Source organism: Gambusia affinis, linkage group LG07, assembly GCF_019740435.1.
Source record: "Gambusia affinis linkage group LG07, SWU_Gaff_1.0, whole genome shotgun sequence".
Taxonomy (NCBI): Eukaryota; Metazoa; Chordata; class Actinopteri; order Cyprinodontiformes; family Poeciliidae; genus Gambusia; species Gambusia affinis.
In genome coordinates, this window is record NC_057874.1 from 22,068,537 (window position 1) to 22,095,391 (window position 26,855).

A 26,855-nucleotide genomic window follows, 5' to 3' on the forward strand; every position below is an offset into this window, starting at 1 on the left:
ATTTATAAGCTTAATATTGCATCATCAAAAGTCTTCAATACCACATAGAAAGACAAACAAAGAGAAAGTAATAGAACAAAAACATAATTAGAGTGTACATGTTAAACTCTCCATACAATATCTTCTTTCAAAAGACAACTGAAATAGCTACATTCAAAGGGAGACAAAGGGCATAATTAATTTTCCGCCACCAAACATGTACCACCACTTTAAAACTAAAGTAAGCCACAGAAAGTTTTAGGGTTTTGTTTTTCAGATTGCAAATCCACTGCAATGTCAAAACACTTAAACTTAATCTCTCTGTTGGAATAGAGTGACAATGTTCTTAGAGTCCATCATGTTCAGAGAATATAGGCAGCTTTAAAGGTGAAATTAACTTTGTCTGTGAAAATATCACCTAAATGTCATCAAAACATAGCAAACCTCAAATCTCTTTATGAGTGACACTGCCACTGACCCATAACTGACTGGCCATAGAGACAGAGTTCATGCTCTACCTTGTGTGTCCAGTTACTTTGATTTAGCATTCTTTTGTTTTTCTGCCACTTCATTGGCTTTTCACTCAACTTTCTGGCATTGCAGTCATTCCATCATGAAGGTTGTCTTCTGATGAAAAGGTTAGAACTAGTATGTTTTTTTCTGTATAACTTCTCAGCCTTTTAGATTGTTCTTTGATAACTCACAGGAATTATTACTGTAATCTGACCTAAAATATATTCAAAAATAATCAAAAGAAATCACAGTACCTTTTTTAAGTAGTTGTCCTTTTGAAATCAAGATTATCCTGAAAAGCCTTAACTTTTAAACAACTGATTTTTCATGTGCATAAAATTGCTTAAACAACATTACTTAATGTTAACATTGCCTCTATGACATAAAATCTGATGTCCTGTCATTATGCCTCTGCATCTTGCTCTGTGTCAGAAAATTATCTTTTTATATAAACAAAACCATGTGTTTTTATGTCTTTGTATTTTTACAAAGTTATGCAGCACAGATTTGTAAAGAGACTGTTTGTGAGTGCCTGGTGAGGTGGCCTTGAGGTACGTCTGCTTGGGCTACTTGAATTGTTACACAAGAAAAAACGCCATAAAGATGCAATAATTAGTTTTGATGCATGAATGGGTATTGGTAGTATTTAAAGCTCCATTGATAAAATTTCAAAGTGAAACAATAATTTACAATGGCTAGTTTTGTAGTTTTGTGGTTTCTCTGAACAGCATTGAAGCATGATTTTCAAACTGCTTCATCTTCTATTCAGCTTGTCGAGGAATTTTCAGTGTAACTACAGAAGACAAAACTGTATAAGAAATATTTCAGTTTCACCTTCTGCACAAGGTCTGTTGCTCACAATGGCACACATTTTCTCTTCTATTTTCAGACAGGAAAATACTTGTTTGTTTCTTTTGAATGTCGGCATTCAGGAGACACTGAAGTTCTGAAACATAGATTTATTTTTGCTTTAAGGAGAAACATACTGTTGTTGTTATTACATGGCATATTATGTACTTAAAATGATTTCAAATATCCATGGTCACCATAATCAACTGAAAACCTCTGAGTGTTGCCATCAACAAATAATATTGACAGAGCTGCTTTAGAGTGCATTAACATTACAGCTAAAATGTATAATTGCTTGCTTTCTGTTTCATACACCTGCGCTCTGTTGGTTCATTTAGAGATCAAAAATGAGTTTTAAAAAAAGAGTTTTAAAGCCAAGTAAAACTTTGTCTATGATAATTTCTTCTCCCCCTGAATTCATTTAAATGTGTTTATGTGTGCTGTTATGAACTTCACACAGTAATTAATTTGTTGTGTGTAAATGTGTGTGAGTTTATGTTAATTTATTTGCTTTGCTATTTAAAGCCTAGAGGTTCAAAATGATCTCTGTAAGTGTCTGGTTTTAACAAGTAGCTAGCTGCACAGCAAACAGTGTAATGTTAATCAACAGTAGACCCATTTTACTTTTCCCATTTTAGCAAACTTTATCACTTCACAATAGTTTGAGTTCATATGTTATTGTGTTTTGGATAATGAAAGCTGGGCATCTATCTTTTGTATATGTCTATGAAAGATCATTACTGAAGTGCAATCAATACTACAGGCTTTTATGTAAACTCATCAATGTGCTCCCACACTGTTTGTTTGGCTTTGTAGTTTGACACAGAATGATCTAAGTTAGGATTCACTATCAGCCTTTTTACTTTATGAAGTCTCACACGGCACATAAATAACTTTCTATGATATTGGGCCTCTTAGAAACTATGCATCTCCGCTGATATACGTTCTGTTTTTCAAAAATCACATGTTGTAAATAGCAGGGAAATGAGTGATAGAATGTCAATGTTTTTCCTTAGTAAAAATATTTTTTGTTGGGGTTACCACCATTAAAGTTTCACCCCTGACAACAGTGACAATCAGTGTTTCTGCACATGCAAACAAACAACTCATACATGGTGCATGGATGACAGATGGAGTAAGTATTTGCCACACAGAATTTATTAACTATTTAGGTTACTGTCTTCAAATCTTGTAGGTCCTGGGGAAGTCTTCTGTTCACTCCGATGTTTAGATTTTTCAATAATTTTTTCAGTTGGCTTCCAGTCAGGCAATTGGCATGGGTCATTTTAACAGCTTTATTTTTTTCCTCTGGAAACAATAGAAAATTCCCATGGCTGTACTTTGGTATCATTGTCTCAAAGAAAAATCTCCTTTCAATTCATCTTTAGATTCATACAACAAATTCTACATTCCTCTATTCATCTTTCCTTTGATTACAAGAAATCTGCCAATACCTTGTGTTGAAGAACAGCCCCACATCACAAAAACATTGTTTATTTATTTATTTATTTTTTAAACTTCCAATAAAACATCAACAATGTTTTAGGGTGCTGTCTAATGGATATCTGTCAAAAATATTTACATTGACTTGTAAGTCTAGTGCAATGAGTGGGAAAAAATGTTCATTATGGGCGAAATCTTGTGTGTGGTACCCAGAAGGGGATGTTTTTTTTTTTTTATGAATTTGTGTTCTACTCATGAATATGGTGTGTCCTTGATATGAATAAATGTAATTGATTTTAAACCTCTCTTTGAGAATTAAATTAACAAATTTATTTTGTAAGAGAGCAATGATTGTAAACCAAGGGACCTCCCTAGATAATTTGCTCAGATTCTTGAGTTACATTAAATTGTCATTCTTAACAAGTGGGAGCAAATATAAATCAGCTGTTTTTTTGAAGGGGAAGTGGCAAAGATATAAACATACATAGTTGTTCACCTGGACAAACATCTGGACTGGGAAAACCCACTGTGGTTCTTATGTAGAAATATTTAACAAATGACATTATTCAGCAGCACAGTCAAAAGTATAATTTTTCTTGCAAACATAAATTTGGGAATAAAAGAATTGTTGGCTCTATAAGGTCTGCAGAAAAGCCTCTATTATCAAAAGAGAACACTGGACAAGCTGCAGGGCAGTTTTCTTGCACTTGTTGTTCACCTCGAGCAGCAAATTCCTTTCCATTTTGGTTTACAAAATAATTTTTCACTTTAATCTAATTTAACTATTCACTAAAAGCTCCTAACCTTTGCAGGGTTTTCTTAGTGTGCAATGGCAATTTTACACATCCAATTGTGCTCTACTAAACAGAATTACAAAGAATTTAAATCATCCCCCTGTTGCTGCTGTAAATTGCATATCTGCTTTTGCAAGAATAGAAGACTGACAGGCAGAACAGCAGTGATTAAGGGGGCTGAGCTTTGCAAATTGTCAATTACTGAGTTCTACAAGGAGGCTGAAGGAAAGCACATGAAGGTCAGTTTAGTGGAGGTAAACTGGGAGGAGGAGGCATGTAACATGTTTAGATTTAATGCTGGGCACTGGCTTTCTGTCATTCATAGTCCATCAATGAAAGCTTATAACTGTGACAAACACATTAACAATGTCCTAAACCTTCCTTGCTCCACCTACGTTCAATGCACATTTTGTGTTTTACAGTTATATGAATCTGCTAATTTAATATTAAATGTGAGAGTTGTTTTTATTTGTGTTTATATCTGCTCAAATATGTCGAGAGGTTGGATGTATTCAATAAACAACTGCTTAGTGCCTCACAGCAAGAAGGTGGGCTGAGGTCTTCCTGCCGGAGTTTGCATGTTTTCAGCACATCTATGGATTTAATTTCAAGGTTCTGCAGCTTGTTTCACAGTACAGCAACATGTGAGTTAGTTTCAACTAATAATTTCAGATAAGCTTCAGGTGTGAAGGCTGTTCTTAAGGACTACTAAACCTTCTGGACTGTACAACAACAAATCATCTTTGGGAATAAACATGAGTCTATGCAGGCTTGAGCAAATGACTGAAAAAAGAAATTTAATGTTGGATTTGTGCTTATTTTTAAGCACTAAGATGTGTAAAAGCAATATTTTCCAAGTTTGTTGTCATATAGCCACTGTCAAAGCTTCCATACCGGCTTTTTTCTAGAATAAATATCACTATATCTATTTGACTATCTTGTTAGGTTCAGCAGATAAACTTCAATGATCTGTGGGTGCAGAATGGCTTAAAGGACCGCTATTGATATCCAATAATTCTCCTAGTACAAAAAATAAGTAGATAATCAAATTCTGTCACTTAACAGTGTTCATTAAGGTTGTGCAAATGCATGCTCTTTCCTCTTTGAATTGTGATATTGAATCTGTTGAATATCATTTTCCACCAGTCATAAACATAATTATCTTAACTGGTATAAAACAATTGCATTGAAGCCCCCTTCATTGAAATTCATCCAGCATCCTTGTTAGAGAGGAGCAGACATAAGAAATTAGACTTTTGGAGAGCGTAAAAGCCATTATGTGATTAAATTACCATTCATAATTTTGCTATCTGGTGAGCTTGGGCTGGACGGCTGCCTGCGTAAACACTCAGCATCTTCCAGCACAGATATGCACAAGGCTTATGTTGATTTAAATATGGTTCTTGAGTATTAGTTGATATTTGGAATGAAACACATTTGCGGATTGCTACAGTACTTGCTCTATTTATGCTTTATATTTATGTTGTTGACATAAGGGATATAGCTGGCATGATATTTTCAGCTGAAGAAATATTGTAAATATTTTCTGTTTTTGGTTAAGTGCATCACTTTTCAGAAGAAATATTTTAAATTAGATAATAGATCACATTTCCATGTTTATGAGTTGCTTGTTTGGAGGAGTACTGTAGTCATAAAACAGAGGAATATTTTATTTAGTTTAAAAAAGAATAAATAAACCTTTAGCAACAAGCTCAGGTGTATTCATCTCAAACTAGAAAATGATTCATGCCTTGTAATTATTTAGTTTGTTACTTTTAAGTCTTGATTTTAAAAAAATACACACTTTGTGGACATCAAAATCCACAAAGTGTGCCTGGATAGAAACAAGCCTGGTTCAAATGACTCAGGATGCTTGTAAATCACACCTAACATGATCAACTTGTTATTCCCTCTTCTTCTCAGGTAAGCCTGTGATTTGTGGCGGGACTTTTTTTTTGTCAGCTCGTTCACAAGAAGAAAGAAAAATCCTGACAAATACATGAAATCATAACTCTAGGGAAAATACTCAAGATACAAAATGTTTTCCTTTAAAAATGAGACTATTCTGCCCCCACACAATTATTCCTGGGGTGAAAAAGTTCAAGTTAAGAAATAATATGAAACTATCCAACTATGATAAAGGGGTACAAATTGAGCTTGCAATCATCACTTCTAAAACAAGCACACAAGTTGAAATATGCAAATGATAACATGTTGCTTACAGGTGTCACTGAGCTGCAACATCTAGTTTATTGACAGGAAACATGGCACCAGCAAGACGACTTTCAGCTGAAACAATTGAAGAGCTAACACCTTTAGAATGGTGTTGTAACAATGAAACATAGTCAATTTAAAAACAGAATGTTTTCTTGTACCATTCTAAAAAAAATGACTAGAGATGAGAATTGAATTTTAGATATTAAAAAACTCAGCCTAAACCAAAGACAGCAAAGATCTCAAAAACTGAAACTATTTTCAATGATATGGAAACAGACAAATTCCAACAACTTCTGCTGGTGAAAGACCCTGGGAGAAAGAATGTGTTAATTACTTCTGTAATCCACAGCTGGACATTGAAATTGTAGGGCACTTTTTCCATTAAAACAAAACAGATCACAAATTGACACAATATTCCCAGGACACAGTCTCAAATCAACTGACTTTTCACTTTACTGAGAAGAAAATAGAAAACAAATCTTTGTATTTTGAGTGATTTGAAGGTTGATCTGTCAGCTGTAACAAATTATCTTGGAAAACTGAGAAATAAAGAATATTGTTTTCATTACCTAATTTTATTGCTCAGTGAAGTGAGGCTAAATGAGTATAAAAATTTACACATTTGATTTTGTCTAGATTTCAGGTTTGTTCTAATAATTAATTCATGTCATACACTTCCATATACTCTATCTCTAATATTTTGAACCCTTTCATTTATTTTAGAGATTTGTTTTCCTTGGAGTACAGTTATAGACTCACTGGCCATATTATTAGATACACATTAATAGTACCAGATAGGACCTGTGTTTTGCCTTTTAACTGTTTCATTTCTCCATGTCATATATTCAACAAAATGCTAGAAATATTTTTTTTTTAATATTAATAAAATAGTAAAAAGAACTCTATTCTTTTTACTACACATCTACAATGTGGAAATGTGAGACTCATCTTCTGCTGCGGTATCCAATCTAATTTGAGGTTCAGTGTTCTGTGTATTCAGAGATAGATGTACCTAATAAAGTTGCCACCACAATGTTTAACAGATCAAATGTAGCATTTTGTAATATTTGTTTTTATTATTTATAAAACAAAACATAAACTGTGATTGATTTAGTTTATTTTTCTCTCTCCAAGAGCTGGATCAGGGACAGTGTTCTTGAAAAGTTGAGAGTATTTTAAGTTAATAAACAACATAAATAATAAAGCAGTGTTGGGAGAATAAATGTTCCATTCACCTGCTCCCACATGATAAAACAAAACAAAAACCTTATTAGGTAAGTCTAGACAAATTTAGCATGTTTCAGGACACAGAGACTCACTGGTCAGATGAAAATGATCAATTATCCTTCAAGGTTAGACTCAAGTAATTTACATACACTATTTTCCACACATTGGCAAAACTAATCAATGTTCAAACCTTTAATCTCGTCATGCAATCAGATCTGCTGAGCAAAGAAGACAAGTGTAACAGTGATTGACTGACTGACTCACTTAGGGGGTTTTGAGAGGCTACATCCACCCACACTTTTGAATACATCTTCTGCATGGGGAATCGGATGCAAAAAACCTGACAGATATGGAGCAATAGATGAATAACTAAAACCTCCACTGAACTGGGTGCCAGGCAACAGATGCTGATAACTGCCTCAGATTAGGTTCAAGATTGTCGCCGGCACCTACCAGGACTCTGAAGCTATATTTACAGCTCCCTCTTTCCATTCTTCTCTCTGATCATGTCTGTGTCACTAAGGTGTGTCACATCCACACTCTGTCTGACTTCGATGATGGAGTGCCAATAGAGATGAAATATTCATTTGGCACACCACTTAAGCAGGGAATAATACCGCACTACTAAGACAGATTGAAGTTTTGTAGTTGACTCATTCATTATTTAGACTAGGGTCCCAGATGTTTGGGGTTAACTGTGATTGTTGTAGGTCTGGGAGAACTTTTTTTCATTTGTGCTTATGATGGAACCTGGAACTATTACAGCTGATGAAATAATATCCCACAGGAAAGATTTTCTTTATGATTTAAGCCGTGTTATTTTTTCCAATCTTAAATATCCTTTTATAGAATTCCCTGAGCTTGGTGTGGCAATGTACTGATATTCTCTTTTGAACTGGATTCAGACACTCACTGAAACCCTGGACAGCTTTGTGAAAAAGAAAAGCTGTGGACTTCACAGTCAGAGATAACGTTAAAAGACATGAAGAGCTGGAAGAAGTTTTGAGTGAACAAAAGCAATAGAAAACCTTAAGATAAACCATAGTAATAAACAGTCTATAGGTTTTTCTTCCCAGGAGGATTTGTAAAACTGTAGGAGTTTAAGTGGGTCATATGAATTGCTGTGAAAAATGTTTCCCCTTACAAATTTCCTTCTGTTTTTTTCCTTTGTTGTCCTAAATGTTTCAGTTCATCAAAAATACTGCAACTGTCACACATAGTTGAAGACTTTATTTATCTTTTGCAAGTTTGTGTGTTTAACTTTATGGTTGTTAAATAATACAGAAATAACAAAACAACAACATTCGAGGGTTTGTATATTAATATATAGATGTTTGTAAAAACTGACGTTTGTGCTACTTTTGCCAATAGTTTTTGATAAAAGAACATATAAATTTTTTAAATTAAGAAAGTGAGAAATGTTAAAAACTTTACCTTGCATGTAAACAAGGCAGACAGAAAGTTGCCATAATAAGCTATCAATCTGCTTTGCTCATGCAAATTATGACTTTCTGCACTATAGAAGCCACAACAACAAGGTTGGGATGAAACTCTATTCCAAAGAAAGAAAAAAATTACTATGTTTTTTTTTTTTTAAATTGAAACCATCTTTTTCTCATCTTACTTTGGATGTTCTCAATTAGAGTTTTTGTACACTTGTTGGACAATTGATCTCAATGAAAAGAAAAGTACTCTGATCTGCTCTCAGCTTGCTCGCTCATCTGCTTTGCCTCAAACTCATGGTCGCTAGATATGTATTATGGTCAAAAGCTTTCTGAATTTATTCTTCTGGGAGAAGACATTGGGACTGACCTATGAACTCACTTATACTACATGAAGAACATGTGCAAAGGGATGTGTGGGTTTTCCTACTGAACCTGTTACCTTTGCATCAGATCAGCAGAAAGTGAATGGATGAGGTTTCTTGATCAAATACAAGCTAGAATTATCACTTCAGCAAAGGTATCTTCTGCAGGAAGTTAGAAAAGTCCAGTTTAAAACTAGCACGAGTCATTGTTTCAAAAGGTGTGACTAGTAACCGTGTTATAAAATTCCTTATCCAGCTGTTACAATCTGCCTATTCAAAAGCTAATTAAATGGTATTTCACAAACTACAAGGTTCAAGTAAACAGATCACCAATACAAAAATCTGTTGGTTGCCTTATGACAAACCTGTGTCTTCACGATTGTAGAAGCAGAATTCAAGCACATCTCAAAGAGGGACACCAAACTGCAATATTGAAGCAAATTACACTTTCATATCACTTCTTACAAAACCAATTTTCAGTTGTAAGAGATAGCCCTACCATTTCCATTTTCCACATGGCCTTCCCATCTCAATTATAAAGTCCAAAATGAAGAAAAATCATTCTTGGTTCACATTTAAGCCACAAGGTTTAACAACTATTTCAAACTGAACTAAACGGAAAACCTTGTTCAAACAGGTTCATAGTAGAACCTGTTTGAACAAGGTTTTCACAGTAGAACCTGTTTGAAAGAGAAACAAGGATGTGGGACAGTGAATGTAAGGACACTGATTCTCCACAGCAGCCAGTCAGCAGGCTGAGCAGAGCTGCTTAATTGAGGAGCCTGAAATAGAGACTCTTATTAGTGCTGAAGAAGCGGAAGCAGCAGCAGCCTATCTAGAGGGACAATTCTCTGACTTTGCTCTCTGTACACCCTCAAGATGAAAGAGAGGGTGAAAGAGAAGGACAAAATAATCAAAAACACAGAGGCCTCTCTGTGTAGTGGTACCATTTCCTAATAAAATGACAAAGCTAATATGCAACTGAGGTTTCCTCTTACGTCATTGTACCATGCTATTAAACCGTCCTTTAAAAAGTGGGTTTGTGGTCCAGGAAGACATTTTGACAGCAGTGCATGAATCCAGCTTTTGTCTCTCACTATCACTATATTTATTGTGTGTACTGACAAAGTAACTGTCAGCTATTGTACCAGCTAACTTATGTGAGCATTGCACTCTACTGGTAGTTGTTATGTATTACAGAAAGAATACTGTGGGCAACTGACACAATACAGTGTATTTTCATAGATAAAACACCTAGAAACACATATGTGTTGTCATTGGTAACTGCTTATGTTGCTACTCAGATATTGGAAATGTCTTTAAAAAAACTTGTTTTACAGAAATGAGGACTAATTTCTTTGTTTTAGATTCCTTAAGTCAGAAGACAGGGGTGTATTTAACAGGTTTGTTACATTCCTAACACTTTGTTGACATTATGAAACATTTCCAACACAATCTCTTAAACTTTATTGGCAGCTGCCAGTATAATTTATTTATTAGAACTTCTGTAATTTCAACTGGAGTGACATGCAATAATTTACAACCAAAATTCCAGTAATTCTTGAATGGAAAAAAAATGCATTTTATGGTATGTATTGCTAATGACATTTAGTTAACAACAATTAACAATTCTATGTTTTTGTTTTTGAAGTAAGGTGAAGTAAGGTATTGATGTCATTTTCAGATCTAAACTTGGACTTCAGAGGAAAGTAAAAGCAGCATATTTTCTGAGTTTAGCTGGAATGAGCCCTCAAATAAAAATCTTCCCTGGGCTTCAAACACCTTTGGTCCACCCCTGGCTCAAATCTTAAAAATAGGAGCTTATATTTTTCTTAAAAGATGTCTCTATATTGAACAAGGGTTTTTGTGTTGCTCAACACATTTGGTTGTCTATTTTTTCATATAGGGTACGCCCCAGTATCACACCCAATGTTGATTACATTAGTAGGGAAAAATCTTTCTTTAGCATGATCTAAAAAGATGAGTTTCATTTTGAAAACTTTTATTAGGGTGTTTTAACATTTTTTTATACAATGCTATGCTTCTACAGATTTCCTTATAATCTTTAAAAACCTTTTACTCTGATAGCACATTTGGGTTAAAACTGTTTTGAGCATGCAAAATAAAACAACCAAATAACTACTGACATAAGTGAACACAAACATGAGACCTAGGCAACGTTATGTTATCTGTTACTACAACAGACATCGACCATTAATTTACAATTATGGACCACTGTTATGGAGATTATTTGGAATGCGGGACCTAAAGTTCTGGCACTCTGGCTTCCCAGTAAATCGTTTCTTCAGTCTTTAAAGCTATTTGCGAGTCTCTGTGAGACCCTTTTAGAGGCTGGTGCTGCAACCTAAAAAATCCAAACAAAGAAATCCGACCAAAACTCGAACAGGCGGAATTTATTCCGCTCCCCCTATATTCCCATTATCGCATTTTTCATTGGCCAGATCTCGAGTCCGCGGCTTTCCTATTGGTTGGTTAAGCTGCTCTTCTAGAAGTCACTTGGCCTTCCAGTGTTCCGCTGCGTCGGGATCGGGGGACGCAAATCGAGGGAAACAAATCATCTGACAGAAGAAAAGTTTATGCTGGAGTTTAGAAACGTCCTTGAAAGACACATGAAGGTAAGAAGTGAAAATGACATGTGGTTTCTTTTGACTACTTGAAGAAAACCTTCGACTTTTGATCGCGCTGGTTGTTTCACGTGAGAGTAGAAAGAAAAGAAGAAAAGATTCACTCGAGCCTAGTGGCCAAATCGTTTGACAAAAAGTAGTTAGAAGTTTTTCTTCTTGCTTTGAAACGGTTTTATCCCCTTATGAGCCTAGTTTTTACCTCATCAGTCAGATTGCCTGTTGACATCAGTGGATGCGCTCAAAGATTTTACTTTGCAGCGACTCCAGTTGTTAAAAAATCCTTCACTAACTGAGAAGCAGCCACATTTATTTTATTTATCGTTTTTATTTTACGAGTAAAACTGCGTTGAATTAGGTAGAAAATCAAGTAAGACAAGCTTGTGGCCGATATAAAAACTGGGTTGGCTAATAAATCCAATTTAGCATCCAGACATGCTGCATCTGTTGATGAGGGAAAAGGAAACGCAGCAGACCTCTCCTGCTCTGTTTCCCCTCAGCTGACCCCCCCATCTCACGGCTGCATGGTCTGAGGTATTTGTGCAAATGCTGTTTTTTTTTTCTCCTGGTTTTGTTTCTTTTCAGAAAAGCCACTTGAAAAATAAGAAGAAATAATTTTGTGCACAGATGAACACTGTTAACCACTTTGCTATCTTGATTATTCTTAAAGAAAAAATGTGAGTGCACTCCACATTGCTTAATGTATTGGCAGGAAGGCTTTTGCTGCCATTCAGCCTGAGCTTAAGAGCTTATAACCTCTTCTGAGACTAAAAAAGGGGAATAGTTAATGGACTTTGATTGGATTAGGAGAAAGGATTTTCTTTCTTTGTCCCTATATTTTACAATCACCAGCAGCTACACTCAAACTATGACCTGCTTGGTGTTCACACATACATTTCACAGTGAACGCTGGTTCATGTTTTACAAAGATATTTACGACTTTACAGGTAATGCAAATGGACTGTTGTTATCCAACATGAAGCTTTCTAGGACATGTAGAGGTATTGGTATTTTCATGCCATCATCTTTTTATATGTCATGGTTAACTGCTCCTCTCTCAGGGAAACAGCTGTGATACGTTTAAAAGTGACGCCAAGCATAATGGCACATGCAGGCCCTGGCAAGCCCAGACACTTCTCACAAACTTGCACAGCTCAGACTTCTCACAGTGATTATGGTGGCCTATGAAATTAGCAAGCAGGCCTGTAAAACAAAAACTAAAGGAGGGCATGTATATGTTGGAGTTTAATTAGGGTTTTACATTGGTGGTCTAGCCACAGAGTGCTGCTACAAAGGAGGACTAAAAACTTCTCAGCCAGATGCTGCTTGTGGTTTTTCTTCTTCTAGCTTCTGCTCACTGATTTGCAGAAAAATATGCTGGATATAGTTAGTAAATGCACCTTGCAAAAGTATTCAGAACCTGTGGACCTTTTAGCTTGTTGTGGTGTTTCAAACACAAACTTTATTGTATTTTTTTATTATGTTGTGGAGTAGAAAGCACATATTTGGATATACTTTTTATGTAAAAGGAAAAGGACACATTTGTTTCTTTCTATTCAACCCTTAGCTCTTTGCTTTGCTACCCATAAATGATACAAGACCTAATGAGCCGCAGGGATCCACTGCTCAGGTGGACAACTATTATAGAAGAAAAACTAAATCCACTGCTTAAAGAAAGTTATGAGAAATTAATTTTAGAGCTGGCCACAATCCATAAAGGGAAAACCCCAAAAACATAGGATGATGTGCTCTAGTGGGAACACGATGGATTGTTTTGTCCTATATTTAAAATCATACCATCCCAGTATGGGAAACGTTTGAGTTTACTTTTCTTAAAAAAGGTTATTTGGGAACAGATAATGTGTGCAGAGTTGATGGGATGATGGACAAACCTTAATTAAGGTTGTTCCTGTAAGAAAACCTGTTGGAGGCTCCCAAAAACTTGATACTGGTTCATAGGTTCATAATCAAGCAGAACAACAACTCTAAGCAAAGAGTCAGAGCTGGAATGGATTGCTTTAGATCAAGGCTGACAAACTCCAGTCTTCAAGGGCTGGTGTCCTGCAACTTTTAGATATGCCTCTGCTGCACCACACCTGAATAGAATAATTAGGTCATTAAGGCTCTGAAGAACTTATCTACACAAGAAAGAGGTGATCAAGCCATTTCATTCTAGTGTTTTGTACCTGTGGCACGTCTATAAACTGCAGGACATCGGCCCTTGAGGACTGGAGTTTGACACATGTGCTTTAGATATAAAGATGTTAATGTGCATCTTTATAGCACATTTCTGGCAAAGTTTTAGCAACAATTATCTCCTAAAACCAAAAACTCCATAAATAATAGACAAAAGAAAAAACAAACAAACAAGAAAAAGAATTAGACAGAACCAGGTACAAGTTTATGTGTTATAAATGAGCCAGTCAATTTCCAGACCTAAATGCTGATGCAAATCTGTTACAGGACCTTCAAACTTGATGTTCACAGAAGGTCTCCATTCAATTTGGCTATACTCTATTTCACAGAGCTCTAGACAAACAGTTTTGACTTCTATCTGACTGACTTATTCCAAACCTTCAGCTGTTAAATCTGTCAAAAGGTGGTTCTGTAAAGTATTGAGTTAGTTAGGCTACAAACCAAAACACATCATAAATTTTATTCTGTCATTCTCCCTCCACTTGACCCTTATGAAACATTTTATGTTGGTTTGCCATATAAATACAAGAAACACGTGCTTGAATATTTGGTTGTAATGTGTCAAAAGGTGAAAATCTTCACAAAGTATAAATCCTTTTGTAAGGGACAGTGCTAAGAGGAGATCATTTTGAATATATTTTAACTTTAAGTTCATTAAGACTTGTTTTCTCATAAACTTGTGTTAAAATTCAGCAACCTTTCCTTTGAGAGATCATAGAACTCAGTTATGGTTACCACAGATTGCTCAAAGCAGAATCCTAATCCATTAATGGATCACTGCCTTTAAACAAACTGGGAGATTTTTCAGATGCTTCAGCCACTTAAATTATATTTCTGTGTTGTGTGTTATTAAGTAGTCAGTCAGTCAGTGGGGTGGAGGTCTAACCCACACAATGAGTCTCATAAGAAAATGATGTTTAGTGTAGTAACATGGACAGCTTTGATCTCATTTCAAAGCGAGGCCCGCATGTTTTTACTTGGACAGAGTGTGGCTGGATGGTGGAGATGTAGACACCGCGGGGCTTGTCAACAAAACCAACACAGCTGGGAGATTAAAGCACAGAGACTCTACAAAGGGGCTACTTCTCATTTCCAACACTAAAATAACTGTCACAGCACCATTAGGGTTTGAACTCTTGGCAAAACAAACAGATATTTTAAAGTTCTGCGACTTCATCAGTTTGATGACTTTTGGACCTGAATGGGTAAATGAAAGCAGAAACGTTTAAATCTGATCTATCTGCAACCAGTACCGGTTGCAGATAGATCAGATTCCACTTGTCGTGTTTTAATTTGGCAAAGCTTAATTTAAGTCTTCCTCTAAACTAAACTGAAAGTATCAAGGTTTTGTTTCTCATTTCTTAAATAAAATCTTCCTTGTTCTACTTTGGAAAATTACTTCATTCAAAGATAATAACCACATGTCCACTGAAGGCTCATAAATTAGTGGAAGAGATTAGATGTCTGCCTCAATGTCTGATTTCTGGGAAGTGGAAAACACACTTCCCAGGCTTAATATAAAGAAAAAAAACTACATACCTGAAAAATTGTTGTACAGTCACAATGAGAAAGGATTATGGTCTTTTCTGTGTTTCCTGTTTTAGACTGTTTAATATTTTGCTCAGCTAAAGATATGCCTGGTCTAGATCATTTTGTTCTGTCTTTTGTCTCAACAGACCAAAGTGAACATGGAGAGCCTGAGCAAGCCGGAGTTGCTGATGCTGTTTAGCATCCTGGAAGGAGAACTGCAGGCTCGGGATGTTGTCATTGAAGCTCTAAAGGTAACAATAATCAAATAGTAAAATCCTGCACAGCTCATAATGGCTTTTTCCTTTAAATAATATCTCATTATAATCTCACCTAATTAAGTGCCCATAGCATAGCATATTAACTAAGTATTTTTTGGATTTTTATTTTTTTGATAAGCTTTTTCAGAATATAATCTCATGGTTGAGGAAACTTCACTGCTCTGAGAGTAAACCAACATTTTGGCAAAGTGAAATCCTGAAAGCTTGTGTCTTGCAGTGAGGGGATTGGGCGGCTCTGTAAAAGCCCTTTTTACATGTGGTGGTTTGACTCCAGTTTTCTTCTTTGAGGGAATGGGTTTCTGTAAATTACCATGAGTGATCACCTCCACCTGCTAGTTATTCAACATGATAGGAGTTGCATTGTCCAGGTTTGTAGTCCTCTGTATCAGTTGCAGACAAAAGAGGTGATTGAATGATTTGCTGGGAGTGAAAATCATTGTTCAATGTAAGAGGATTTGGACAACCATTAAGGATTGTCAATTTATCAAAAAGTTATTATCAGAAAAACTCAAAACTAGAATCTTGGCTTGTGTTTGCCATAACAGAAAAGTGACAGAAAGTGCTGTCATTTCTTGAAGTGGGTTAAAAATGTAACTCCCATAACCGTCAAGATAAACTGTTGCATATCTTTATTATGCAACAGCTGGTGCGATCTGCACTTATGAAACAAGTAAACAATATCAGAGTCTTAGTTCTCATCATTAACACCCAGGTTTTGCAGCCATTAGAGCAGAGAAAGAGCTGCTGAGTGTTTGTGTCTGCACCACATTCCTTCATTTCCCCTGTGATCTGGCATCTAAAGCATGAGAAGTTATATCTCAGTAGGTGTCTGATGACTTAATGTGAGCGAGGGCCACGGTGAATAAATAAGCACTTAAGTGAACCCTTAGAAAAATACTTTTTGATAAGTATTCATTTACTAAGCTGTTGAAATACAGGAACAATGAGTGGACAAAAAAACATTTTTCTTGAGTCATGTCAATTGCCCAACTCATTCGTTGAGCTTCATAGTTGCCGATGTTTTTATCAGCCTAAACTGATGTATGAGTCCTACTTTGTATTAAAGGTAAATTATGTAGGGGAAGGGGAAGGAATTCACTTTAGGTTATATTTGGTTTTATCTTAAGACAAAAAAAGATAATCATCAGTTAAACATTATTCAGTGACACAAATGTTCTTAGATGATTAAGCACTGAACCTTATAGGTAGTGTGTGATTTAGTAATCACTTACTTGAGAAACTATAGATACATTTACATGAAGTGTAGATATACTGTAGTAATTTCATAAGTGTCGCTTCAGACGTGTGTTATTAATTTATCAGATTATATAAAATTTAGAAAATCAACCAGCTTCTTACCTGTGCGCCTTGCTCAACTCATGAAGTGTATCAGTGACAGTTTGCTTTAGGGCAAAGTCAACGATGTTTGACATGATTGTGCGGTCCATAACATGGCAAATACCATAACATGGTATTTCTATTCATGTTTTCTAAATTGCTTTATGTCATATTCTAATTTTTTATGATACTGAATTTTTGGATTTCATTATCTTCAATCCATAATTAATGGCTGGAAGTCCATCCCTCAGAAATGTCTCCAGTGTGGGACAACAAACCACATTTCTATTCTATGCTGTTGTAATAAATGTACTTTTTGGATTTACATTTGAAAATAAATAAATGTTTCAGTGGTCGTCTATTTTGTTAAGATTTCCCCTATATTCCCAAAAAGTAGCAATGATTTTGATAATCATTTAAATTTTTAGCAACATCCTCATGTTGAAATTTATATTTTTGTATATTAAATGATAATTGAAAATAAGATATTATTGAAAAGCATTGCATTTAACTTCTTGTAGACTTATCAAGAGATGTTAACACACCAAACAACTGCATGAGAAGTTGGTTTAGGCCTGCTTATGAGTCATTGTGGATTTGTCATATCCTTGTCAGTATCATATGATAAATATTTAAAATAAACATAAATCACTATGGTAGTAACACAGTGAAGGATAGATTTATTTTTAGCAAACTTGTCATCAAACGTTTTTATGCATGTTCTCATTTACAGCCCTTTTTTCTATCTGGCTAAAAAAAATTAACCCCCCAAGTTTTTATCTACACATTGTTATCTGTGTTTTTCCCCATGGTGAAGTGTAGGATATGAGATGTGAACCAATATGAGTTTTGCCTTTCTGCTTTTTTCATAGCTTTTTTCTTTTTACGGTTCTCTAAATTTAATTGTGCAGAGCTATCAATGGCATTCTAACTATCTGCTATGTTTTTCCCCTCTTGTGACTCACTTCTACAGCTGCTTTACAAAGTGTGGCTTTCAAGAGGAAGGAAGTGTTTGGCAATGCTTATATTTGGCACTCAAAACTCTGTGGCGATCCAGCAGTCATTTTGGTTTTGGGAAAAAATAACTTTTTAGGTCCAAATGAGACTCAAAAATGAAAATGAGCCTTTAATAAACTGTCAAATTCCCATGGTGTGGTTGTCTGCAGTTTCCAAGCAGAGCTCTTCAAATGCCTTTGCCGTCTGTTTTGCTGAAAAGCCGGTGTTGAAGTAGAAATATGAATTGTGTGTCTAGGTCTGAGATTCATCAGCTGATTAGATTGAGTGTCATCAATGAGAAATTAATTGCCTTTTTATCTGGAATTGCTACTAGACAGCAGTTTGGCCTTTCTCCTGCAGAGAATACGAAAACAAACACTGGCATGATGGACTGTTTATCAGCTTGAAAAAACAGCTACTACAATATGTTGGACTGTAGACTAAAAATGCATGTTGGTCAGCCTTTCTTTTTGTTTTACACAGATCTTGTTCCCACCGTTCCACATCTGAAGGATTCCAGGCATGTGTCAGCAAAAGATAAGCTGGAAACGGTACAGCTGCGGCTTGCCATATACAGACATGCCAATGTTGCCAAGAACTGAAGCCAACAAACAAAGCATGAATAATGAGGCTAGACTGTGATGCAGAACTGAAAGCGTATGGGTGTTTTACTGTATGATGTAATAAAATTATAATCGTGAGTGCTAAGTGTTAGGTGGCATTGGGGAAAGTTTCCTGAAACCAGTGTTTTTTTTGTTTTGTTTTTTTTTATGCCTGAGCACCACTTTCTGAAAGTGGAGGGTTCGTGTGAAGAAAGTGCAGCATTTCTTTGTGTTGTTTAGCTGCACAGCTATCTTTGCACTGAAGGAGAACTGAGAAGGGTGACAGGAGAAGCACAGTAGGGGTTTGCAAAGATATTTAAAAAATAGTTTGCTCTAACTGTAAAGTGACACATCAGACGGTCACTACCGGTAACAGGGAGTAGCCTGTTGCCAGGTTACTTGACTTTAGGAATAACAATCTTGTATTTAACTTTCATCAGTGACGCTGAACCATTATTAGCCATTTTTTTGTATAAGTCAACATTTGCATTTTAACATCTCGAAGTCCTGCCCTGAATAGCATGTAATTCAGTTACTGAGGTTCTGAGTGATCATGTGGCTTTCTTTAATGCACACATGTGAGAGGCATTTTTGAATACTCCTGGGTGCAGTGTGTTTTCCTGCTTCACCCTTCTCTGCCGTTTGATCCGCCTTCACACCATCCTTGACAGACCAGTTCAAAAAAATGGCAGCAAAGCCTCCGGGCCGTACCCTGCTTTTCCTGTGCTGAATGAGCCAATACTGATGATGTAGGAAATGACAAGCCTAAACCTTCTGATCTGTCTTGAACTTTGGTTCTATGTCAGTGCTAATTCATCATCCCTCCCTCCACTTCCCTTTTATCACCAGAGCTCACATAGCTTCGCTGAGTTTCTGGTAATTAATTTTAACCTGTTTTGACTGGACCTTTTAAGTTTCAAAGCAACAGTCAAAAAGCAGGGTTTTGGCTCAAGTTTACATCCCATTTGATTTCTGGAACAGCAGCACCCAAGATAAAGATATGTGCAAAACCCTTAAAGGTGGGACATTATGTAAAATAGAATTTTCTTTAGCTGTTTATCATGTTATAATGCTAAATGATAACATGATAAACACTCTAAATATCTAAAGATATTTAGAGTGTTGACTGATTATTTTCAAACATGTTTGAGGAATCCTTGAATTTCCCATGGTAGCCATACAGGGTTGCCTAAGTGCTTGCTTTCACAAAGTGCTGCCTACCAGCCAAAAGCTGCAGTCTCCAAGTTGAACTTCTGAACTCCAGACTAGTGGCAGCAGCAATTAGCAAACACCTGGTGGAACTGGCATCCGCTGAGTTTATCATACAAAGCACTTCTCAGTCACAGTGTGCACTCGAAATTTTTTTATCATTTAATGAAGGCACTGATACAAGTGGGTTTTGTTCTATAATGACACATCCACATTAAGTCACATTATTTTTTTATTGTCTCATTTTAACTACTCGCCAACTCTTGGCATAATTGTGCTTTCAGCTAATGCAGTGGTGGGCACTCCTGGTCCTCGAGGGCCGGTGTCCTGCAACGCTTAGATGTCTCCCTGGTCCAACACACCTGAGTCAAATAATGAGATCATTAGCAGGACTCTGGAGAACCTGACTACACTTGGGAGGTAATTCAGCTATTGGATTCAGGTGTGTTAGACCAGGGAGACATCTTAAGAGATGCAGGACACTGGCCCTCAAGGACCAGGAGTGCCCACCCCTGAGCTAATGAATTGTAGTGAAGTCTAGAGGATTGTGTAGAATGAGTCCACTGTAAACAATCCTTTATTTAAGAGAGAAAAAGTAGGTTGGTAGGTAAAAAAAACAAAACTAAAAAAGTTCAGTTACAGAACTGAAAGGGTAAATATTGCAACACAGAGATGTATCTAAATTATTCTTGACTTCAGGTTAATTTCTAATGTCAGTTTGGTATCATTCTTTTTGAACTCTGCGATTCCCTCTGCCAAGCAGGATATAGTGTTTTCTCTAATCTCCTGATCCTGTTTTGTTGAAATCTCAACAAGATATAGCTCTTCTACTGGCCTAAACCATCTTTGTCATTCACACACCATCCCCCCCTTTTCACAGCGGACCTAAAGGCGGCTGCTGAACTTGAAAAGTCTCACCACCATTATCTCTTTTTTTGTCATGAATTAAAAAGACAGCAGGTCTGCCTTGGACAAAGGCCAGTGCGGAGCAGCTGTCCTGCTAAAGATAGACAGACACACACCATCTGTTGCTCCTTCCTCCACTCAGCACCATTTCTCTTGTGTTTTTGAAGTGTTTCCTCTCTCTGTTCCTCCTCCATTATCTGCTGCTTTAGATCTGTTAAGTCATTTGAGATGGTGATCATGCTGTGCAGAATGCAGGATTTTATTTCCCATTTTAATGAAAGCAAAGCAACAGCAGTTTCTGCTAACTTCAAGTGATAACTGGATTTTTTTATTATCAAATAAAATTCACTTGGAAGAGGTTAATAGGTTTGTCATGCAGTTTTGCAGTCTGAAGATTTTGATTTAACTGGCAACCACAAATTCATTTAGTAGCTTCTCGGACACTTTCAGTGTAATACATAATGTCACCCCTGAACAGATTCATAAAGTTGTGTGAATTCTTATTCTAAAACAACTCCATTGATTTAATAGGTGTTGATAAAACTGTTCTGAACACATGTTAGATATCGGTCACAGAAATTGCTAAAACCCACTCTGAGAAGACTTACGGTAATTGAAATTTCCCAACACTGTGAAAACAACCTGATTAAACTATTTGCAGGTAATAAATGCATTAAAAAACTTTAATGAGTTTTTAATGCATTCTCATGCTAAATGCAAATGTAGATTTGATTCTAACATAGCACTACTAAAAAGCACTTGGCGTCTCTGTGCTGACATATTTTGACAACATTTAAGTTATGAATTATGCATGAAATAGCCACCTATACTTATGCATATTAGTATAAATTACAGCAAAAGCAAATAGCATTACATCATAAAACACTATTTGAAATTATTGCGCTATTTGTGTTATAGAGGTTGCATATAAAAGACACCATCTAATGAAAGCCTGTAAAACATTTTTAGTGAAGCAATAATAGGTACGGGGGAGGTGGGGCTGCCATGCTGGTTGAATTTTGGAAAAAGCACAGAAGTTTTACACAAGGAAGAATTTTCTCCCAGCAGCTAACAGACTTTCTATCACAGAACCTAATAAGTTGCTAAAATACCTTCTTTATATTCTTGTAAATATTCTGTTATTGCATAAAACACAATATGCCTGTAGTGTACTTTTTAATGATGTTTTTCACTTGTATCTACATATGCTGTTTCCCTGACTATATTTTAGATTTTTATCATAATATCACAGTTTGTCTTTGTAATTCACAATCTATTCAGTGAGGTGCTAATTTCTAATTAAATTAAATGTCTAAATTGTGCTTAAAATCATGCAGAGGCTTTTTGAAATGCAGAGTAAAATCTTATAATTACTAAAAATTTTAACAGATCCCTGCTGGAATGGATAAGATTGTGAGCACATAGACAACAAGTTTTTAACTACTTGCACAAACAATATACATGTAACTCTTTTTTTTATTTGGATTTTATTACAGGCTGGTGTAGTATGCTTGTAAAACACCATGTAATGATTTTACAATCACAGGCACCACAATTAGAATGACTCACTTAAAATGGTTAATCGTTCCACCATTTTTTTAAATTTATTTTTTTATTTATTTTTTATGATTTTCAGCATCACTTTTGAATGTAGAAACATCCTTCTGATGGGATTCCACTTGACAGATATTCTTAAAAGTTTTGGAGGAACCTCCTACATGACCTGTAGTTCTCTGATAATTTAAACAATGAAACCGTAAAACATTTTTCCAATGAATGTGGCTGAAGAGAAGACAACATTGACCTGACAGAGAAATAGGTGCACATTGCTCCCATTTCCTGAACTTTAAAGCCATTTTTTTGTGTGTAAATATTTAGTGCCATCTGCTTTGTGAATCCAATGCAGAGATTAAGTAAACTGTGAGCAAAACATCTGCTAAAACGGAGGAGATTGCAACGCTTTGTGAATTCCCTCCAGCATGTGTTTAAAAGTTTACATATACAGTTTAACACTTCCCTCTGGGTCAGAGATACAAGAGCCTAAGAGTAGAATCACACAGCATGACCGACTTACTAAATCTCTGCAAATAAAAGTCTGACTCCTCATTTTGTCTTCTCCCCAGGCTCAATGTAAAGAGCTGTTTATCCAGGAACGCTATGGTAGGTACAACCTCAGTGACCCCTTCCACGCCTTGCAGAGAGACAGTGAAATTGTTGGGGGCCCAAATAAGGAATCTGGTTGCTCTTCCCCCACCTCCAACCCTCTGGTGGTTCTCAAACTGGTGGTGAGCCACTGCAGGAAGATGCAAGAGAAGATGCTGGCCCAGCTGGCTGCAGCTGAGAGCAGGCACAGGAGGGTGAGCCCCAATAGTTGGTACTTTAAGAGATTCAAATCAAGCAACTGATTTAGTGTCTGGGCACTTGCACATCATAATATATATGGTGTTTTGAAAAAAGATCAATTTTACTTTTTGTTGCAGTCAACCAAACTCACTGGCAGGCAGGGGCTAAAATGTTAAAACTTTCTGACAAACCTTTGCTTTTAACTCTTTACTGCCTGAATTCATTTACAGTGGTATACAAAACATTTGTCTTTTTAACACCAAACTGATTCTAAATAAAGTATATATGGTATATCATACATATTAACAATTCCTTCTCATTTTAAGTAGGAAAATTAGGTTTAATTGTGTATAACACCAATCATTAGATGGCAGCACAGAGTTTCCAATAAAAACCTGGGTTCAGGTGCATTAACAGATATCACCTCAGCTATGTGATGGTTTGTGGGGAATTTGTGACACTAATGTACCAGGTATTAAGGACATGTCAGAGAGACACAGATTGAGTGACCAGAAATATCTCAGGCTATGTGGAGCATGTAAGAGAGCTGTGTCCCTACATGTTGCTGTGAACTTCCTGCTAGCCAGTTGACAAATTCTGATGTAAATGTTTCCAGCTGCAAAAATAAAAGGAAGTATGTAGCATTCCTCTTAAAAGTTTTGCTATTTCAAACCAAAGGTTTACTAGTTTACTGACATGTCTGTTAAGCAGCAGACTACAGGGTAGCTACCTCAGGAGATAGCCCAACTAATTAACCAGTGAAACTTAACTGAAGGTTTATAATTTTCTGTAATAAAACCTACTCAGACTTTTATTTTAGCAAATATTTACTCTGTTTAAAGTAATCCCTGGTATCCAAATAAAAAATAATATTCTTTATATCTTGATTGATAAATGAGTTAATTAGCAGTTGTAAAAATAATTGTTTAACAAAAGTTGAAAGCGTTTCCAACAACAGGTGTTGAGGAATGGTAATCATACCTTGAGAATATTAAATTGCCCTATAACAGGGATTTGCAACCTTTACAATCCAAAGAGCCGTTTTTGCCCCCAGTCCAGCTTCGTAAAACTCGTTTCGAGCCACAAATGTTACCCGACCTTTGAGGAAAGATAACTCATAATTTCTGATAAATTTATACAGTAGGACATTTCTCTCAATATTACTCAGTTATTATATAATAATACAACAAAATTTAAAAATGTGTAAAAAAAAACTTGCATTCCTTATATCCCTGTTTAAAAACATTAGTCTATAATTGATCAATTTTATCCAAAGTTATTAAGAGCCGTTGTGGAAGGTACCACGAGTCACTCTGCAACTCTGGAGCCACAAGACTTAGATGCCTGGTTCAGGATGACTTTTTGTTCTATTTTGTGTTTGCTTTAGGTTATTGCAGACCTAGAGGAGGAAAAGAGGAGGCATGCTGAGGACACAGCAGAGGGAGATGATGTCACCTACATCCTGGAAAAGGAGAGGGAGCGCTTACAACAACAGGTGCTTTGTTTCAAAGACATTAGCCTCAGCCAGAAACTGAATGACTGACTGAACTTTTTAAAATATGAGCTGGGTTATAGACAGGAAACATAATGTCTTCCAACTAATGACAGTTTCTTGATGGCATGTCTTGTCTTTGCTTGCAGCTGGAATTTGAGCGGAGTCAGGTCCGCCGTCTGGAAAAGGAGCAGAGACGGATTACTGAGCAGCTTGAAGAAGAACGGGCTCAGCACAAGCAGCTCTCCTGTGCTCTGGCCAAAGAGTGCAAGTGGGCGAGTGCCAGGGCTCTGGAGGAGGGTCACCGCCTGACGGAGCTGAACCGCAAATTTGACAAGGTCCTAACATTTTGAATCCAAGTACCTCATTCTTTCGTTTCTATTATTAACAGTTGGCTTTATATAATTAGGAAAAAGATGTCTGTCAGACTCTGCGAAAGGAGCTGGAGGAGGAAAGGATGCGAGCCCTGAGGATGGAGGCGCGGGTGGAGGAGCAACTTGCTGAGTTCGACACAGAACGGGAACAGCTTCGCTCGCGGCTAAAGAAGGAAGAAGCTCATTGCTCTAATCTACAACAACAGGTGTGAATACTTTGACAAACTGCTCCTTGTGGTGGTGTGCTTTCATTAAATTACTTCATCTCATGCAATGAATTTCATTTATGATAAGGTGGAAGAGCTGAAGAGGAAGCTGGAAGAAGTGCAAGAAGTCTTTGCCTCTTCAAATGAGGCAACAGGAAGAGATCGGGTTAGAAAGGTTCCTGCAGGGAGCTTATCGGTGGACAGCATTAAGGTTGAGGACAATGAAGAAGACCATGCATCTAAACAGCCAAAGCCCCAATCTTACTGTCCAGGGGAGGCCAATGTGTTTCATATGTCAAGCATATATTCAGAGAAGACGTCCTGTCAGAATGGAAATGAGACGCAAACATCTCTTTCTCACTCCGGTGCAGTGTTTACTTCTCAGTCTCGTTCCTCGCCCTGCACTTCGCCTGTTCTTGCCAAACACACCACAGGCAGTGTGAGCCAGGGAGGATACCAGTCTCCATATCAGGCTGGGATCAACCAGCGTTTCCATGCTGCGTGGCACAAGTTCCAGAGTTCCTTTGAGCCGGATTCACAGTTCCAGCCTGCTCAACCTGTCCCCTTGCTCTCACCAAAAGAGCTCTCACCTGTGACCAGCAGCTCGTCTCCTGAGGCCAGCCCAGTCAAGCAGATGGCCCGGAGCACAGTCACTCAGGTTCTGTCCCGGTTTACCTCCGTCCAGCAGAGCGGGTCGATGAAACAGGGCACACCAAATAACTCCCCGTTTGGTACAGACTACCGTAGCCTTGCAGCACCCCTGTCTCCTGCCACAGGGAGGGCCACAGGAGCAGTTCCACAGGGGGCCCGATCACCAACTATCTCCAGGATGGAAAGGGGAAACCCCCCGCCTATTCCTCCAAAGAAACCCAGTCTTGCCCAGGCTCCTCTCTCTCCAGCAGCCGTTCCAAAATCTGGCAACCATTTCTCAGAGAGCCCCCTGTCGGGTAGCTGTGGCCTCAGCTCAACCCAGGAGGGTGTCAAAGAACTTGACATGGTGGTCTCATCAAATTAACACATTGTTCAGCCTTCAGATACTTAACTGCGGGCTCATCTAATGGTTATAACTGAGACTTACTCAAGTCAGGATATATAACATGTTCTTTAACAAAACTCCCCCTCATAATGTTATATGTATTTATTGAATGTATTTTAAACATCAGCAGAGTCTAACATCTAAAAAAAAGTACATCCCCACTAATGAGCTCTCATTCGCTCCCCGTATATGAATCTGAAGTGTTTTGCTGGTTAATGTATATGAAAAAAATCATCATTGAATACTATAAGTTTTACAGAAGTTTATGTGCTACCAAGTCTTATTTTATTGTACAGTCTTAGTATTAAAAGTTATGAATGTTTCGGATTCTATTAATCATACATGACATCTACATTGATTCTTTGATATTCTCTTTGCATAATGATCTTTATCAAAGAGAATGATTACATGCAGTCACTGTTGGAAGAGATTTTAAAGTTGAATGTTATGCCTTTGTCATTAGTGGAATCCTGCATTATTTAACTATAAACCTTTGCTATAATTAGTATCAGGTTTCTTTTGCCATGTTGATTATTTCTGCCTTTATCACATGCTTTCCATGCTGTGACATATTTAATAAACTACTCTCAAAGCTAAAGTGTCTATGTTGTTTATATTTCATAAAACAACAGTCTGATGTGTTAAACCATTATGGCCTCTTTTGTACAGAGTTTATAAGTACTTTAATTCTTTACCTGGGCATTAGCGTTGTGATGGACTGATGATTGGTCCACTGGGTTTGTCCTTATGGCAGCTGGGATAGACCCTGAATCTGGAAGTTAGGAAACAGGACAAAATGGGCAATAAAAATAAATTAATGTGTTATTATTATTTTTTTCTATTTTTAAAGTGGAACAAGTTGCTTATCTCTTAAATGA

General features: G+C 36.8%; 1 protein-coding gene across 2 annotated transcripts; it reads left to right on the forward strand.

The window, feature by feature from the left end:
• The first annotated feature begins 11,310 nt into the window (after nucleotides 1–11,310).
• LOC122833977 (CTTNBP2 N-terminal-like protein) lies at nucleotides 11,311–26,575 on the forward strand. 2 transcript variants are annotated; one of them, XM_044121999.1, is made up of 7 exons: nucleotides 11,311–11,465; nucleotides 15,344–15,448; nucleotides 22,650–22,883; nucleotides 24,257–24,364; nucleotides 24,511–24,699; nucleotides 24,771–24,941; nucleotides 25,030–26,575. In XM_044121999.1, the coding sequence occupies exons 1-7, from the start codon at nucleotides 11,427–11,429 to the stop codon at nucleotides 25,954–25,956; spliced, it is 1,773 nt and encodes a 590-aa protein (XP_043977934.1). In that variant the 5' UTR covers nucleotides 11,311–11,426; the 3' UTR covers nucleotides 25,957–26,575. The 2 variants fall into 2 exon arrangements, with proteins under 2 accessions (XP_043977934.1, XP_043977935.1); XM_044122000.1 differs by lacking the exon at nucleotides 11,311–11,465 and adding an exon at nucleotides 11,893–12,005.
• Nucleotides 26,576–26,855: the final 280 nt, after the last annotated feature.